Raw genomic sequence first — 19,201 nt, forward strand, 5'->3', positions numbered from 1 at the left:
GGCAGCAGCGCTAACACCTGGGTCCCCTACGCCTGTCACAGAAGCCATCTGCCGAATAAGTCAATGCTCTGCAACTCATTTCCCAGAATGCTATTAGGTTCAAGATCTACAGCCCTATAAAATGCACTCAGAGTCATCCCAGGGACTTGAACATTCTCATCTTGAAAATGATGTCATTTATCCAGCAGCAGCATCCAATGAAGGGCACAGTTCATATAGCTGAGCATCACTACTGAGACAGTCACTATGGATCACGTGCCTCTCACAAAGAGCCATTGAGATGCTTCTGACAATGAAGAAACTGAGGTACGACAATGTGAAGACACCTAACCCCTGCTTGAAGCTAGAATCCCAATCATGTTGTTTTTTTAATGCTTCCTCTTTCTGGCATACCATAAGGGTCTGTGCAATTTTCCAGAGTAGATGTGATCTATTTCTTTGAGGAGGGATTATTAATGCAGACATTATGACATCATGTTCTACTTTATGGATGCCTTTGTTTTCTTACAGAATTGGGGGTCAAAGACAAGACCTTGCACAGGCAAGGCCAGGCCAGACCCAGCCCTACGAAGATGTGTTTCAAACCCATATTTAGCTGCTGAGTTGGGAACTCCGCATGAGGATCCTGTGCTCAAGCAGAGTGTTTCAAGTGTGATTTTCACCACGGAATTTTAGCACACACTCTTCAAGCATTAAAGAAATAGCCTGATGGGCAAAGGGAATCCAGTTCTAAGAAGCCCCTTTACTGCTAATCTGGAGGTTTCCAAACATGTCATTTTCTCTTCCTCCTTCCTGCTGCTCTCATTAGCGCCTCCGAAAGAGGAAGTGAGAATCAATCAATCAAGTCACTAATTCTCAGAAGCTGGGACTATCCCTCAAAAGCCCTGCCTGTGGATTTCAACAGTCCCCTGCAATCCCCCAGGAGGAGGTCACAGAGGAAGGGCATGGGAGACAGAGTTCTCTCCGAATAAAACAGAGCAGGACAACGTCCTGGTGTAACTGGAGCTTGGACAGGGAAAGGGAAGAGCCTCAGCCGTCTCGACTCCTCTGCTACCTCGGCCAGGCCCTGGATGGAGGCCAACCTTTTCCAATGTACAAAGGTCCATGGGGTGGAATATATATTCTGCATAGTCAGGATGCTGCTCCAATGGAACGGGCTTCTGGAATGCATCTGTCTGTAAGAGAAAGACACGTGCACAGGCAAAAACCCATCACTCATCTGAAGGCCACGCATGGAAAGCAAAGGGTGCTGAAAACCAAACACATTTTAACGGCTCTAGCGATACCCACACAAGATGACCTTGAAAAGGCCAAAGTAAAAGGTGACCCATCTTCTAATTCCACTCACTTATAGAGTCCTGGGCCCAGGTGAATGCGTCTGGTTTTCTTACTTGTTTTGATTTCAGTACACAGCCTCTCCCTCTTCCATTAAGGCTGACAATTACAACACTGTAAACCACTTTAGGCCTCTAAAGGATACTTGCTGTGTAGTCCACACCCAGCACAAGCTGACTTGAGGGTAAAATGTTGCTGACTCACAAAAAAATGTCCCCTAAGTGTGGGCACAGGGTATGACCTGGGGAAACCTACAAAGTCAGATTCTGGTCCTCCCTCACACAGCCAGGCTGAGCAAGTTCTCGATCTTGACCACAATGTACATGGCAGGTATTTAGTTCTCAAGTTAAAAATGCTAAAAAGAGGTGCTAGAAAGATGGCTCTGTGGTGAAGAGAGACTCATGTTCGGATCCCAGCACCCGCACTGAGCAACTCCAGGGAATCCCATGCCCTCGTCTGGCCTCCTTGGGCACCTGCACACAAGTAGAGCTCACACATCCGTGTACACACACACACACACACACACACACACCTTTAAAGAAATAAAAACACTAAACGATTTGGTTGAACACTAACTTATACTCAAGCAAGGCAACTGAGTAGCTCTCCACCTGGACACTGGACTCCGTCACCTAGAATGCATGGGGGTTCAGGTCCCAGCACCCACACAGTGGCTCACAAGCATCTGTAATTCCAGTTCCAGAGGCTTCTATGCTCTCTTCTGAGCTCGGACCCCAGGTATACATGGTGCATATTCATTGTGAAGGCAAAACATTTATACACATAAAAATAAATAAATCTCTTTAAAATACATCATGTGCCAGATGGTGGTGGCACACGCCTTTATTCCCAGCACTTGGGAGGTAGAGGCAGGTGGATCTCTGAGGCCAGTCTGGTCTACAGAGTGAGTTCCAGGAGAGCCATGGCTGTTATACAGAGAAACCCAGTCTGGGGGGAAAAACAAAAACCTGGGTTGGGGTTGCAGGCCAGGAGTAGAGCACTTATCTAGCATGGGAAAGGCTCTGGATTCAATCCCCAGCACCCCTCACCTCCCCCCCCCAAAAAAGACACCAGCTCTACCAAGTTATTCGGTCTAAATGATCCTTAACTATAGATGGTCGTTAGCAGACACAGTTTATAAACTAAAAGAATCAGAAGCAACTCATCACATTCAACCTAAAAAACACATTGCACAGTAAAAATATAAAGATTTTTTTTTTTTTGGTACCAAATTCTGGCTATACACTTTACTCCCAATGATTGGGATTCAAGAGAAAGGGTTTCCCATTTTAACACCAGCCAACTGGAAGGATCTGGATGTTTTCCCCCAGATAACAACAGATTTTAGAATACATCTCTTATTTTCTGTATTATCACAGTGATTTAATGTATGTGTGTGAGCACAGGCATGTGAGAGCATGTGTGTGGAAATCAGAGGACAACTTTGGGGAACTGGTTCTCTACTACCACACAGAGCCTGGGGAGTGAACCTAGTCAGCAGATGCTGCAGCAAGTATCCTTACCTACTGGGCCACCTCGATGGCCGCATTTTAGTCTTGAAAGAGGTTTAATGGGTGAGTCCTAACCTTGAGTCTACATTTCTGTGAACTTAGCAAATGAACCCTAAGGAATTTCACTAGAGCACAGGGTGCTTTTAATACAAACAGAAGGGGCAACCTGCCCAATATGTTTCTTGAATTCATCTGTAGGGAAAATGCAGTATGGGACTAATCTTAATATCCTGAGGCAATGGGGGAGGGAGACTTCTGTGCTGGAGTCTTGCTATGTGGCCATGGCTAGACTGAAACCTGTTTAGGAGATCAAGGTGGCCTTGAACTTCTGCCTCCTGAGTGTTGGGACTATAGGCATGTGCTACCAAGACTGGGTTTAAATATTACATTTTAAAACAACATATATATTTTGGTAATGGGGATGGATAGAGCTCAATAACAGAGCACTCACCTAGCATTCACAAGGCCCTAGGTTCAATCCCCATGACCACAGAAAAAATAAAACAAGGTATTCTTCTGACATTTTCCTGAAACCATCATGGTTAACACACTGACCACATTGGTGGCCTGGTGGAGGCTCTCGGGGTGGAGGCTCTCGGGGTGGAGGCTCTCGGGGTGGAGGCTCTCAGGGTGGAGGCAGGCCACCTCTCTACTGTTCAAACAGAAGACTTTAAACCCACCCCCCTTTATGAAGGACAGTCTTGCCCACCTGGGAGAGCTCACTCCCTGGCTCAGTCTCACTAAACTAAGCTGTACTGTGCTCCCACAGAATTTCAGAAAGGCCTGGGGCGGAGCATAGGGTCCCTCCTTGGACAATGGGGTTCCACCATGTGATCTTGACCTCACAGCTCTTTAGGATCACCCCCACACCCTCCACTAGCACACCTGTCCTCTGACTAAACTCTTCCAGGACAGGCTACCGTATCTTACAACTGGGCATACAGGAAGGTCCCAAGAGGATGTCTGTGTGCCTGAAAAGCAAGGCCACCAAAGGAACACATAGCACATTAAAGGGACACAATGGAAGCCACCGTCGCCATTGCACTCAGAGCAGCGGGAATGGTCAGTTCTTACCCCTGGCTGCTTCATTTTCTGAATGGCAAACTTGAGCAGGTAGGACAGCTGTTCGATGGTCAACATCGTCATGGCTTTGCTCTGTGTCTCGATGCACTCTGCTACTGTAATCTTCTACAAGTCAAAAATCACACACACACAGGTCTGTTAGGGGGAACACGTGACCACCAATGCATCTGTCCGCCTTCCATTGCTGCTAATGCACTCGCAGGTAAACGCAATTCCCAGATAAACGAGATCAGCGGCTGGCACCGGAACAGCCATTAGTCCAGGATACCAGGCCAGCACCTGCTGGATCCGTGGGCAGAGGTTTAAGACGTCAATCCACATACACTGTATCAGGAAGTGATGTGGGCTCATGAAGACATGATGATCTGATCCGGGACCTGGGAAGGTGGCAGACTGCAACCTCTGGGTCTTAAGAATTGAATTTGAAAAGAAAGGCCACAGAGAGTAGATGGAGGGCGAGAACTGCAACACAGAATGTGTGCTCAACAGCCACCAGCCACGTCCTCTGGGAGCCCTGAGCTACAGCTGAGCAGACTAGCAGGGCCGTTCTCAAGGACACTGCTGGTGCAGGGGGATGGAGGTCACTGTAGAAGAATTAGGGAAGGGGGTCAGCCGATGAGAAACACACCTCATTCTCCACGCCCAAGGACGTGAGGCCAATGTGGGCGTTCTACAAGAGGCAACCGCTCCTTTGTCCTTGTTTTAAGACCATGTCACTATGTAGCCCAGGCTGGCCTGGAACTCAGTATGTAGACCAGGCTGGCCTCAAACTCAGAGAACCACCTACCTCTGCCTCCCAAGAGCTGGGATTAAAGGTGTGCACCACCATATCCAGGCTTCCCTCCCTCCCCCGCCTCCCCGCCTACCCCCCCCCCCCGCTTTCTCTTTTCTATTCCTTACCTTTTTTCTTCTTCTTTTCCTTCCTTTCTCCTCCCTCCCTTCCTCTTTTCTCTTTGGATAAAGAATCTCACTATGTAGCCCAGGCCGGCCTCAAATTCCTACTCCTCCTGCCTCAGCCTCCCAAGTGGGCTTACAAGTATGTGCCACCACACCCAGGTCAGAATGGTCATTTCATAAAGGACCCAGAAAAACAACTGTAACCAGACTGCGGCAGAAGCCTCCTACCGGGCCTCGGGGACTCTGAGGATTGAGTAGCGGCAACAACAGAAAGAGAAAACCCTAGAACATCAGGGACTCTTCTGGCCCATCTGCGGAACAAGAGCTGAGACACTGGCTCCAACTAATTTGGAACCAGTTTCCACCTGTCCCATCTCCGGGGCCTGCCTTCCAGTGAACTCCCGGTGTGGTTGGTTGTCAGGCAAAGGGCCACACTGAGTCACTCAGAAACTGACGATGGTGCAGGGGCACACAGATCAACCCCGTTTTATCTTCTCGGCTGTCTTTCCAGCTCACTTGGTGGGGGGGGGACCTGAGGGCCCCGAATCTGAACACAGCAAGTACACCTGCTTGCTTGAATCCCGTTTCTTTCTGAGTGCCACATATCCACAGTGGACGAAGAGGGAGTCGCCTAGCCCTTCGCCATCCCCTCCCTCCAATCTCCACTCCCTCCTCCTTCCTGCCAGGGACTGACTAGCACAGCACAGGAGTCCCGGTCAAGCTTCTTCTACGGGGGAATTGGTGAGCAATGCTGACCCGGGAGCCAAAGGCAAATTAGCTGGAGGACACTGGGGAAAACCCTCCCGCTTGATAAAAGAGAAGTTAGGAGACATGCTATTCTCTTAGGGAAATCGCTGACTATCCATCCATACATGATACCTAAGCCTCCAGCAGCCATCTTGTGTGCGGCCGAGGGGACAGAGAGGAGCCGTCATCGTAACGGTGAGATAGCAAGCTTGGCACCAAACAACCTGGCTGGCCCTACCTGTGGCTGCTTCCCACACAGGACGGTCACTAGCTCTGGCGTCTCAGACACCGCTCATCACAACCATCACTTGCAGAGAAAGGCAGCCTGTCTCCACCATGCTATCTGGTGACTCGGACAATGGGGACGGGATGCTCAAGACAGAAGAGAACCACTGGAGGCTCAAGGACCCACAAAATTGGGGGAGCAAACCCAGCTCTACGCAGAGGAGGGAGCAGTCGCACTCCCTTTGGATGTGCGTGTCTTCTGGAGTAACCCCAGGGGAGCGTCTGCCGGCGGCTTCTGCTGTGACAGAGGCACAAGACCCCATCAACGCCATCATCCTTTGTTTTGAAGTCCAAAGTATTTCTTCTTTTTCTCCTTTCCCTACCCAAGAGTTGGCATCACGGGCCTTTTCCTGTCTTGAGTTCCTCCCACACACACATCTAGGCGACACTTCCCTCTCACACAGAGGAAGCTTCCTCAGAATCTAACTCATTGCACAGTGGGATCCCAGAGATGTTCTACATGAAATGACGTGTTCGGCCGACGCTTGTTTTCATTGGTGCAGAGAGAGAGCATCAGCGAGCTGCGCAGAACAAGGGAGCTCGCTCGAGCAGTCGGCTTCCTGGCGGGTTGGTTCAGCTTTGCTGCTGGCGGGACGCGCCGCCGGGGTGGGACGCGCCACCGGGGTGGGCTGCGCCACCGGGGTGGCTACCTTCAGCCTAGCACGCATGGCTGCAGCGCCGAACCTGTGGCGTCCTCTGCCCAGATGTCCTCCCCTCTGGGTCCTCCTCATGTCTCAGTGTGACCTTCCCGGGCCTGGATTCTTAAACGGGGGATGCCCAGCACCTCAGCTCCCTCTTCCCATCTTTCCGTCCATGTTCTCCACTTTTCTTCAGCCTATTAATGATAAGTAACTGTCTTTGGGGTTCTGTCCTCTTTTGCCCAAAACAGAAATAATAATGAAAGGTCATCCTCTCTGTCAAACGTGCTGTCGAACCCCGGTACCTAACAGGCACTGGAGAAATACTTGTTGCATGAGAGCAAACACGAGACGGTCACCACGTGGAACACACACACACCACAGCAGTCTTCCCAGCCGGGCGACTGGCGAGGACTCCCGGCCGAACGGAGGAGGAGGAGGAGGAGGTAACCACAGCACAGGATCTTTTCAAAAGGCATCGTCAGCCATCACAGACCTACAAGGTCCCTTTCCAAGGCACTCACGGCAGAAGCAGCGGAGGCGGAGGCGCAGCCGCGGATCTCAAAGCGCTCCCAAGGCTCGTGGAGAAGCAGGGACAGGCAAGGCGACATGTCTTTCCAAGGGCTGCCCCAGTGCAGCCAGCGCGGAGGTGGGTCCCCAGGGGGGCGGCCGGGGTAGAGCAGGCAGGAGGCAAGACATTTCTCTTTCCCTCTATTTGGATTATTTGAAATTTTTAAAAAATAAAAGGAAGAAAAGAGAAAGGAGAGGAAATGAGGCAGGTAATGAATTCACTCATCGGGAACTAACCTCACATTCAGGACAGAACCAGTCCCCCTCTGGTTCCGATGTCAGTCTCAGACACTTAGCGTGATAAACCCGGGGACAGAGCTCACAGCAGAGGACTTGTCCTTCCCGGTGACAAACCCAGCAGTAAAAGTCGTTCCGTCCGTCCTGCGGTACAACATCAACAGGGTCTGTGGTGAGTGGCTGCTTCACATAGTAAAACGGACCATGTCTTAGCTCTGACTGAAATGTAGGCAAGAAAGACAGGTGGGGTTTCAAACAAATGTGGCTTCTCAGCAGTCGTTTGCACAAGTACATCACAGACAACACACCCGCATCACACGCCTCACAACCCCACTACGCGGCCAGGCCACCTCCATTTCCCAACTAAACACAGCATTAGCTGGGCAGCAGTGGCAAAGGCACTTGCCTCTGTGTTAAAAGGCCAGAGACTGGAGGCTGGCACCTGCGAGTTAGTGACTAGGCATACCCGAATGCACAGTTTAACTCCCTCATTAACCAGCTGCGTGGCCTGGGCCATGTCTCTCTCTACCTCCCAGCCTCAATTTTCTCATCTGTAAAATGGGGTTGAGAGTCCCAACAGGTTGGTATTGAGTGGTGGCACAGCCACTACCTGCAATTTGCCCTGGTGTGCTTTAAAGAGTAGGTGTTTGGAGGGTAGAAACAATCAGATTTGGTCCACACAAAATTATCTTCCATTATTTAAGAGTATCTCCAGGGTAGAGAGCATCTCCAAGAGGCTGCCCAGAGCTGTGATCCTCAGAGTAGGAGGTGTTCGCATCCACCAGGAAGCCTGGTCACTTAATCAGAACCAACAACAGCAGAGAGAGAAAGGGGCAAGGCAACTCATGGGAACCAGGCAGCTTCCTGCCAGGCAGCGTCAGGAAACGTGTCTCTAGAATGAGACGCTTGAGAACACAGCAAGGCCACACACTGGGGGCAGCCGGGGGTGCCAGTCAACGGGCCTAGAAAGCTGTGTGACCTTCAGAACCCACCCGGAGACAAAGGGATCAAGACTGCCTTCGCCACAAACGCATGATGTGATGTAGACACCACATTTACACAACACAAGCTCCCTGCCAGTAAAATATTACTATTTCCTCCCAGAAAATCTCATACCGGCTACATATTGCAAATTCTGATAACACCAACAGGTAAAGCAGACTGTGCCTATTATCGCAGGGCCTGGGATCTGAGGCAGAGGGATGACTACGAGTTTGAGGTCAGCCTAAGGAAGACCCTGTCTCAAAAACAAACCAGGGGCTGACAAGATGGCTCAGCAGATAAAGGTCAGCCTAACAACCAGTTTGACCCCTGGAACCCATGGAAAGGAAGGAGAGAACCCCGTTACACACACACACACACACACACACACACACACACAATTTCTCTCATGCACACACTCTCCCACACACTCTCATACATACACATACACACACACACACACACACACACACACACACACACTTTGTCTTTAAATTTTAAAAAGTGTGTATGTGTGATGTGAACAGGGGTCTCCTATTACATTTTTTTGTGGCTTCTATTCTTTACTTACACACACACACACACACACACACACACACAGGCACACACACTTCCGCATTTTTAATACTGATCTAATATGAAAGCAGCTGTGACATTTTGTTGACTGAAAACATGACTTCTCAGCCTGTTGGTGGCCCACACCTTTAATCCCAGCACTCAGGGAGGCAGAGGCATGTGAATGTCTGTGAGTTCGAGGTCAGCCAGTCTACAGAGGGAGTTCCAGGACAGTCAAGGCTACACAAAGAAACCCTGTCTTGAACAACAAAAACAAACAAAAATGACTTCAATAGAACCAGACTTCTGCGTTCCTATCTATCACTGCTTCCCCCTCCCCTGCCCCCCAGAACCTGGAATTGAGTCCAAGACTTCACACACTTGAAGACAAGGCTTAACCACACATGGAGCCACACCCCACGTCTCTAGCCCAGTGGCTCTCAACCTTCCTAAGGCTGCAACGCTTTAATACTGTTCCCCACGTTGTGGTGACCCCCAACCATAAAATTATTTTCATTGCAACTTCATAGCTGTAATTTTGCTACTGTTATAAATCATAATGTAAATATCTGTGTTTTCCGATGGTCTTAGTGACCCCATGAAAGGGTCATTTGACCCCAAGGGGGTCACAACCCACAGGTTGAGAACCACGGAGCTAGAACCTCCAGGATGAGAAAGCTTTTAGAGCTACAGGCAGCCCAGGTTCTTCCCTGGATTTCAGGAATCGGTGCACTGCATGCATGTCTGGTTCTCCCATACCCCTGCAGGGAGCGCCCTGGGGGCTTATTCTGTTCATCTTTGGAATCAGTCTTTCTCAGTAAACAGCTCCATCTTCCCACATCACCAGTTACTCCCGTTTCAGTTCAACTGTAGGGGTGTGGGCGGTCCAGGGAGGAATAGCATTGTTGGGACATTCTTTTTGTTGTTGTTTGTTTGTTTGTTTTGTTTTGTTTTGTTTTTCGAGACAGGGTTTCTCTGTGTAGCTTTGCACCTTTCTTGGTACTCACTTTGTAGACCAGGCTGGCCTTGAACTCACAGAGATCCACCTGCCTCTGCCTCCCAAGTACTGGGATTAAAGGCGTGTGCCACCACCGCCCGGCTGGGACATTCTTTAAATGGTACATTTTTTTCACCGGGCAGTAGTGGTTCATGTCTTCAATCCCAGCACTTGGGAGGCTGAGGCAAGCAGTTCAAGGCCAGCCTGGTCTACAGAATGAGTCAGGGCGACATAGAGAAATCCTGTCTTGAAAAACCAAAGAAAAAAAGGTCATTTTTCAACATGCTGTGGCAAGCAAGTTCAAGGCAGCCTTGTAATTTAGCAATACCCCATCTCAATAACAAAGGAGCCCAGCCAAAATTCAGGAATCAAACAGGATGGGTCACCTAACAGGACACCAGAGTCCACTGGGCCCAACCAGGCATTTCTACTACGCTTGTTTCTTTGATGGCTCAGAAGAAGTTTCCCCCAGGCTCCATTTCTGCCTCGCTCCAAGTAGGTGTCCTCAGGACCAAAGGGGTAGCCAGGCAACTCTGTTCTCTCCAGGGACCCCAGACTCCAGGAGCCTCAGTGGCGGCAGAGGATGGTCTCCCTGTCAATCACATGCACTCTCTCTCATACGGGCCCCTTCTGTTTTCTGCTTCACAAAAATAACCTGGTAACAAATGGGGAAGTTCTAAAAGGAAAAGCCAACCATTTCGGGTCAAATGAATTCTGATTTCCCTCCCCCACACCTCTAAAGTATGTAACCGGCCCCACAGCAAAGCGCACAGGCTGTAGCCTGTGCGACAAGGGATAATTGCAGGTTACAGAGTAAATGTTTTTATTCCCTGGCTCCTGCCCCAGGTCAGCTTAACAAGAAAATGGAAAAGACCTATTCACTCACTCCAGGGATGTTTTCATCCACACTAGAGCTGACAGATGTTTTCTATTCAAGATTCTCTAAGAATAATAAGTGAACGGCTGGAGAGATGGCTCAGAGGTTAAGAGCACGGGCTGCTCTTACAGGACTGGGGTTCAGTTCCCAGCACCCACAGCTCACAATTTTAACTCCAGTTCCAGAGGATCCCATGCCTTTCTTCTGGCCTTCATGGGCACTACACACAAGTGGGGTGTATACATACATGCAAGCAGAACTCACACAGATAAAATGAAAATAAGTAGATCTTTAAGGATAGTAACTAGCAAGGTCAAACACGCCATCAGAAGTCAGTTTCCAACACCTCCATGGCTGCTCACAACTTCCCATTACTCCAATTCTAAGCAATCTGACCTCTAAGGGCTCCTGCATGCACACGATGTACATAAACTCATGCAAGCAAACACATATAACATAAATCTTAAAAATAATGAATAAATCTCCTTCTAAAAAGCCAGGCATGGTGGCACACATCTTTAATCCCAGCACTCCAGAGACAGGGCTGGGGGATCTCTGTGAGCATGAAGCCTACATAATGAGTCTATATAATGAGTTTCAAGCCAGACAGGGCTACATAGTGAGACTATTTCAAAATAAGTAAATATTTGTGATCCCTTGACAGAGTGCACAAAAAATGTCCCTTTCTGCAAATGCCATATGCGAGAGACAACCAAGGATTCAAACGGCAAGGACTCTCTTGTCTTTGCCCGCTGAGCCTAATCTACCTGTCAATCAACCGTGGACAGTGCTTACCCAAAGCCCTCTTGAAGAGCTAACCGAAGCTCCAAGAGAAAGCCGGTGGGTGACCCGATTACACAGTGAGTGTCCCCAGTGTCCCCGACGCCGGGAGCTAGGTCATGTGCCCTGGTGAAGCTGCTGATGCCTTTCCTCTTCTGTAACCACTGCTGACAAGTCCCCAGAGGCAAGCCCGGGCCCTGTGTCTGTCTCCTCAACCCCACCCTGCTGTTCCCACACCCCGAAAGTCTTCTGAGGCCATGGAGTCCCACCCTCCAAACCTGTCAACCCCCTGAGCAACAGCAATGCAGGACCCGGACACTTAGAGACAGGTGACACAGAGTTACAAACAATCCCCATTTCAGTGGCTGAAGCGTCACTGAAATGGGGGAGTTTGGAGATGGGTCATGACTGTTGCTTTTGCTATTTGCCTGTATAAGACTAGGCCTTGCTATAGATAGATAGCCCAGGCTGGCCACTAACTCACTATCAGGCCTAGGTTGGCCTCTCTAATTTACCATGGAGCTAGGCTAGTCTTGAACTCTGATACTCCACCCTCAGCTTCCCAGGTCCTGGGATGGCAGGTGTGGACGGCCACAAGTTGGCTGAGAAAACTGCCATAACAGGTGGGTAAGGGAGGGAGGTAAGAAAACGTTCACCCGGACCCACTCACAGAAAGACAGCCAATTCTCAGGGGCCCCGGGACGCACGCGCGTGAGCTCATGACTGTGTGGAGGACAGAGGTGACAATCAGGTGGCAGCCTTAGGAAGGCCCTCCACTGAAGACAGTCTCTAAGGAGGCTAGCCTGGCCAAACAGGGAGGGCCAGGGGGCCTGTGTCCACCTCCCCAGCACTGGGATGACAGGCAAACACTTTTGGCATTTTTACATGAGTTCTAGGGTTTCTCACACTCAGGCCAGGTCCTGATGCTCGCAAGTCGAGTATTTACAAACTGAGCCACGCCCATAGCCCCTGTGTCTCATTTTGAGTCTTCACTCCTACGAGAGCTATGATGGCTCCCAGGTGACAGGGGCCAGATGTCACCAGCCAGACATGCAAAGCTAGCCTCCCTTGCCTGAGACCCTGAGGACGGAACACCTCTGCATTTCCCTTTACCAGGGACAGCTACAGCCCTTCCCAAATGGCCAGATCTAGGTCGTCTAACAGACGGCCACAGACAGCCATTTAACTTTAAAGTAAATTAAATGGAAAACTCGGTTTCTCAGTCACTCTTGCCCAAGAGAGCCACACATGGGTTTGTGGCTTCCATGCCAGACAGTGTGGGTCTACAATGCTTTTTCAGATATTGGGGGATTTTGTTATGTGCAAAAACCTTAAGATTACTGGAGCCAGAGCCCCGGGCCAACCAGGGTTACAAAAGAAAGTGGGAAAAAAAAGATTGCTAGAGTCAGACTTCTCTTACGAATGCTGTCACCCTGTATGCATCATTAATTAATTAATTAATGGTGTTCAATTAAAGCTCACAGCAGCCGTGTGGACTGGGTAGTACCATAATCCCCATCTTGTGAATGAGAAAGCTAATAGCACACAAGAGGTTAACTTGCCCAAGGCCACAGAGCCAAGGCTGAGCTGGCCACTCACTATATAACTTCGAGAGTGAAAACAGATTTATGCTCGGAAACATACATGCCAGGCCTTAGGCATTTAACCATCTCGAGACCTCTTCCCGCAAAAGCAGCAACCCGGCTTAATTCCCCCTCTCACGAGAGAAGGGACCGTGACCCACGGCCAAAGCTGGACTCAGACAGTGTCTCTCCCCACTGACCAACATTTTACAGATGAGAAAATGGTCTCGGCCACGCAGCCCCCTCAGGCAACTGTCTTAGCCCAGAGGGAAGGAAAACCTTAAGGCCACCAAAACTAACCCGAGGAAAAAACCCAGCCCGTTCCAAGAACAACGCACCTACCCCCACCCACCACACCCCACAATCTGGCTCACAGCTCTATCCTCTGTCCTCAAACAGACCTGAAACCCTGCTGAAAACATTTTGCAGAGCCTCTTCTGAGCTGCCCTCCCTTTCTGTAAATGCCAGCTAGTGCCAGGTAGCCTGCGGCATTAATGCCAAGAACCCAAGCTACACCACTGCTGCCTGGCCTCCATCCCACGGCACACAAGCCACTCGCCGTGCGTGGCTCTTTTACCTGCTCCTTATTGCTACTGTTCAGTAAGCCGGGTTTCTTTTTCTTTTTAATGGGGCTCGTGGATGAGTCTTGGGGCGAATGGCCATTGGAGGAATGAGGAGGGCTGGGGAACTTCCGTTTCTGGGCCGTTCGCTCTGCAGAGCCAGGATCTGAAAGAGACACAGAAGACCATGTTTCAAAAGCTGTCAAGGAGGCCTGGGTCACTTGGAGAGGGTGTGAAGGTGACACAGTCACTCTGTCCCCAAACTCCGAGTGACATGTCAGTCCCCCTAGAATCTACCTGTCTCCTCCTCCAGGACGGTTGGTCTTTCTTCAGCCATTTATGTAAACTCTTAACTCGGTGCCAAAGTATACAAAGAGGGAAGTCTCAAAGCACCTAGACTTTTGGTCTCTCTTTAAAACAAACAAACAAACAAAAAAAAAAAAAAAAAACAGAGCAAGGCCCACAGGCCCCAATGGCACCTGTGTGGCTGTGTGGCAATCACCTATCTTTACATGGGGAGCTATCACCTACTTTTCAAACAAAACACCGTTTCCTACCACAGCCCTGGTGACGAGGCTATGACCACGGTTTCACTATGAAAAGTCCCCCACAGGCTCACGTAGTTCAACACGTGGCAATCAGCTGGTGGCAACGTTGTGGGAGCTGTGGTCTATTCAGGAGATGGAGCCTCACTACAGGACATGGGTCACTAGGGGTGGACTTGGACATTTTTGAACTAGGCCCTGCTTCCTGCCAACTTTCTAGTTCCTATTCAGGAGATGTGTAGATGTGAGGAGCCCGACCGCATACTCCCACCACCGTAGATGGAGCCACCTACCACCAGGCCTCCTAAGATGGCGGACTATATCCCCTCAAGATGGAAGCCAAAATAAACCTTACCTTCCTGAGGTGGCTTGTCACGTATTAGGTCATAGCAACAAGAAAATAACACATCAAGTTATAGGAAGTAGTCACACAGGCAGAGATGTTGCTCCCACAACCAAGACACACTTCTCCATACCATGCCCAACAGCCAGATCAAGATGCCCCGAAGACACTCTAAGGAAACAGGGCCACCAGCGCTTATTCACATTTATTCAGCTAAGATGAGCCCCTCCCACCCACTGGAAAGTTCTCATGCCCCACCCACCTCCTCCAAAGGCATCAAGACCAAGAACACTCACTGGTTCCCACGTTAAGTACCACCCCTCTCCGGTCAATCTGCCCTTGGTTCTGCCTGTCCCTCATCTCTCTACCAACACCCACCCACTCTTCACCTGGAAGAGTCCTCCTCCCAGTCCGCTCATGCTCCATGCTGGGCTCGTTGGCTTGGGGACGGGAGCACTCCCCGAGGGACCGAAGCCACAGAAGCAGAAGAGGACAGAGAGCACGAGGGTGTCAGCAAATGCCCCCCCTCAACTTTGCCCTTACTGCCGAGTCTAGACACCAACCTCAGTGACCACAAACAGAAGGGAGAGGCTGACTGCATGGCAGCCGAATAACAGAGCATTCTCTGGCCATAAAGAACATTGATGCAGACTGGAGAGATGGCTCAGCAGTGAAGAGCACTGGCTGCTCTTCCAGAGGACCTGGGTTCAAGTCCCAGCACCCACATGGTGGCTCACAACCATCTGTAACTCCATCACCAGGTGATCCAATGCCACCTCTGGCCTCTGTACGAACTGCATACACACGGTGCACAGACACACTTGTAGGAAAAATACTCACATACATTTTTACAAGAAGAATGTTGAACACAGCCAGGAGGCAGAGGCAGACAGATCTCCGTGAGGCCGGCCTGGTTGGCACAGTAAGTTCTAGGCCAGTGGGACCCTGTCTCAAAATGTAGTGTTGCAGTTACAGAGATGGACAGATGGGTAGGTAAAGGGCGTGCAAACTTGAGGCTCTGAGTCTAGAAACCATGCAAAGTCAGACATGGTTGCCTGAATCTGTAATCGCAGCACTTCTTTAGCAAGCTGTGAGGCAGACAGGAGGATCCCCAGAGGCTCATGGGCCAGCCAGCTGCAAGCCTGTTCACTGTGGCAAACAAGAGACTGCATCTCAGATAAAGAGGAAGGAGAGAACTGACACCCTCTGATGTCTGTCTGTCTGTCTGTCTGTCTGTCTGTCTGTCTCTCTCTCTCTCTCTCTCTCTCTCACACACAGTAAGAAAGATAGGCGTAGTCACAGGCTCTTGTAATCCCAACACTCCAGAGGCTGAATGAATAGGGTTGCTGAGTCCCAGGCCAGGCTGGGTAACAGAATGCCACACAATCTCAACCCCTCCCCTACCAAAGATTGAGGTAATGCCGAGGGTGCCATCCAGCGGTAGGGCACTTGCCCAGCAGGCACAAGCCTCCAGACCCAGCACCAGCACCAGGAACAACAGCATCTTGCCATGGACTGATGTGTGACAATCTCCAGCCTGGGTCCAGTTACAAATCAATGCATTTAGTGCCATCAGGAGGCTAACACACCCCTCCTCAAAAGGATGCATAACACTTACACTACTCCAGGGTGACTGCCAAAGTCCGGGGGGGGGGGGGGCTCAGGAGGCAGGAGTGTGGGGAAGGATTATTTTCAACATATACCCAAGTGTACTGTATTTGTCATGTACCCAGACGACTTTATCAAAGTGGGGGAAATGAAGGGGATTTAGAAGGCTCAGTTTCACAAGAGAAGCAGCAGGTGCAGGCAGAGGCAATAATGAGGAGAGGGGGAGGTTTCCAGCTACAAGTCACAGGCGGATGAAGTGGGGGCCGCAAGGCTGAGGGCTCACAGGCCTTGGGAAGGAATTGGGGGTTTGTTGGACACGGATCTAATGTACCCCACGAAGTCTGCTCAAGTGTCAGAATCTAAGTGCTTCATGAAGGCGACGGGGACTGGCCAGAATGTGTCTCCAAAGAAATGATGCTCTGGCCAGTCCAAACCAGAGACTGACAGAGCTTGTGCTTACAGAATCTCAGCGGCGGTTAGGGTGAGAGCAGATCCGCCAATGGGAGCCAAGGGGCGATTTCTAGGGTGTCTCCGGGTTCCTTAGCTGGTCTTGGAAACACCTCAGTCCTCAGCCAAACTCAATCCCATTAAGAGCCCCCAAGGATTGTGACAAAAAAGAGCCCACCAGGAAAGGGGGTAGGGCAGCGTGGACCAGGGCAGTGCAGCCTCAGACGTCAGCTCAGACAGGCTCAGGGGGTCTGGGATCCATGCCCCCCACCAAGAACCCCCCAGTGGAGGCTGTGGTTCTTATGACAAAACCATGCACCTGGAATCCACAAAATCAGCAGCCCGTGGGGGAAGGATCCCTAGGTTTGAGAGGCTGCGGGGTGCATACATGCTTGAGATGGGGGCGGGGTGGGGGTGTCAGTCCTACACACACATGAAATCCCCTAGATAGGGCTGCTATGTGACTCCGTGGTTAGAAGAAAAGGACCCCGAGCCTCCTTGCCTCTCAGGGCCTCATCGCAATATGGGAAAGAGGGAAATGGGAGCCAGGAGTCCTTGAATGGCTCCACATGAACCCCTCAAGGATCCAGGAAGTACATGCCACCACTCTGTACAGACAGTTTCCTGGATTTGGGGGAGGGGGCAGGGGTGAGCCTTCACCTAAAGAGATGTCCTAAAGAATACAGCTGAGGTCAGACAGAGGCACTTGCTGCTGAGAATGAAACCTGAGGTCTATCCCAGTGACCCACGGGGTAGACCAAGAAATCCAGCTCTCAGGGCTGTTCTCTGTGGTACCAGCCCTGGCTGTTCTCTGTGGTACCAGCTCTGGCTGTTCTCTGTGGTACCAGCTCTGGCTGTTCTCTGTGGTACCAGCTCTGGCTGTTCTCTGTGGTACCAGCTCTGGCTGTTCTCTGTGGTACCAGCTCTGGCTGTTCTCTGTGGTACCAGCTCTGGCTGTTCTCTGTGGTACCAGCCCTGGCTGTTCTCTGTGGTAATAGCTCTGGCTGTTCTCTGTGGTACCAGCTCTGGCTGTTCTCTGTGGTACCAGCTCTGGCTGTTCTCTGTGGTACCAGCTCTGGCTGTTCTCTGTGGTAATAGCTCTGGCTGTTCTCTATGGTACACGTGTGAACAAGAGCTCCTGGAAAGAAGCTGTGTCTTCAGAGCCTGGCGAACTGGAACCAGTGATGTGGAGAGGTTGGAATGATGCAAGTCCACAGGCTGACCGTCTTTTCTTGGGCTAGTCCTAGCCATTTCACCATCCCTTGCCCACCTCTCTGTCAAAACGAACATCCTGTGACTAATAGATAAAAACCTTTTACAATCTATTAATGTGGCAAACCACGAGCTTCCACCAACCCCAAATCGAAGGCCGTCATCAGATAGCATCTGAGGCCTATAGAAAAGCTTCCCCCACCCTCTTCTCGGCACCCACCTCTTTGATGTTGCCACCAACATATTCTATACTTGCCTCGATTTATGACTTTGTTCTATAAAACTATAAAAAACGTCATGAAACTGCCTCTACATCAGACCATGGAATTTGGGGTAACCTAAACCTGTGTTCCTGAGCTGTGTAAGTGTGCACACACAGAAATAAATGGGGGGTATGCAAAACAAGAGAACTGTGAAAATCTTTCTTTGAACTTTCAAATATTTTCACAGGAAGTGGAGGTGGAGGGAACCACTGGGAAGTAACATACTCGGAAGCAATCTATACCTAACAAGGGAGCTGTGTCCCAGCCTAGGACACAGAAAGGAACACAGAATCCTGTTTAGTGAGAATATAGGTCTGTCTCCAAATCCTGTTTCAGCAAAACACAAAAACCTCAATTCAAGCTGGGTCAAGTGGCCCACACCTTTAATCCCAACACTCAAAGGCAGTGGCAGGCAGATCTCTGTGAGTTTGAGGCTAGCCTGGTCTACAAACCAAGTTCCAAGCCATCCAGAGCTATATAGCTTGAGCCTGTCTCAGGCAAACAAATTGTCTCAGTTCTATTTGCTGTTACAAACACACCAATTCTCCCTAGGGCTTATGGAAGCCCAGCAGCTTCATCTAAGAGCTAACCATTCAGTTGCCCTCAAAGAAGAGATGCTTTCCATAAAGACTGCTTCGGAGACGCCACTGGACTCATTCTTCAGAATACCAAATGGCAAAGCCAGGCCTAAGACTTAAAGACCTCCCTGCTCCATCGTGAACCCAGCATCCGGTGACTATACAATGATGGGAAGTAACCCAGCTGTCGTCATGGTAATGAAGTCACCATAAGGACCTCTTCCAGAAAGCTGACTCACATTTTGACTTCTCTAATAACTTGATTCTGATGAGGCTACGTTGCTAAGCAGATCTCATCTATAAATTTGGAGTGATGACAAACAGCCACCGCTGGCTGTCTCCCTGAGAAATGGCTCACCTTGCATCCAAGAAGGGTGTGGCTTCCCCACCCACCCCTACCCCCTTCTCTGGACCAGCAGGATTCTATTAGGCTGGCCCTGCTGGCCCTGCACCAACTTCCTGCCTCCAATCCACCCCCCAAAACTAAGTTGCCTCGGAATGTGCTAAGGTAGGGGGGGAGCAGGGCTGCCTTGTGGAGGAGACTCGTGTGCACAATGACTCAGGAACAC

At 50.3% G+C, this 19,201-nt stretch overlaps 1 protein-coding gene across 26 annotated transcripts in view; it reads right to left on the bottom strand.

Moving 5' to 3' along the window:
* The window catches only part of Zmynd8 (zinc finger MYND-type containing 8), a 103,891-nt gene that overhangs the window by 54,334 nt on the left and 30,356 nt on the right, over nucleotides 1-19,201 (bottom strand). For 18 of the 26 annotated variants that reach the window (XM_037205556.1, XM_037205562.1, XM_037205551.1 and 15 more), the window contains 4 exons: nucleotides 13,654-13,802; nucleotides 7,304-7,522; nucleotides 3,921-4,034; nucleotides 1,083-1,175 (listed from right to left, as the gene is read on the bottom strand). In XM_037205556.1, coding sequence (XP_037061451.1) covers nucleotides 1,083-1,175; nucleotides 3,921-4,034; nucleotides 7,304-7,522; nucleotides 13,654-13,802 — 575 coding nt within the window. Of the gene's footprint in view, nucleotides 1-1,082; nucleotides 1,176-3,920; nucleotides 4,035-7,303; nucleotides 7,523-11,508; nucleotides 11,528-13,653; nucleotides 13,803-13,933; nucleotides 14,529-19,201 lie in introns of those variants that run through there. The other 8 variants (XM_037205559.1, XM_037205564.1, XM_037205555.1 and 5 more) reach the window with 3 other exon arrangements.

Source organism: Peromyscus leucopus, chromosome 4 (assembly GCF_004664715.2).
Source record: "Peromyscus leucopus breed LL Stock chromosome 4, UCI_PerLeu_2.1, whole genome shotgun sequence".
In the NCBI taxonomy this organism is placed as follows: domain Eukaryota; kingdom Metazoa; phylum Chordata; class Mammalia; order Rodentia; family Cricetidae; genus Peromyscus; species Peromyscus leucopus.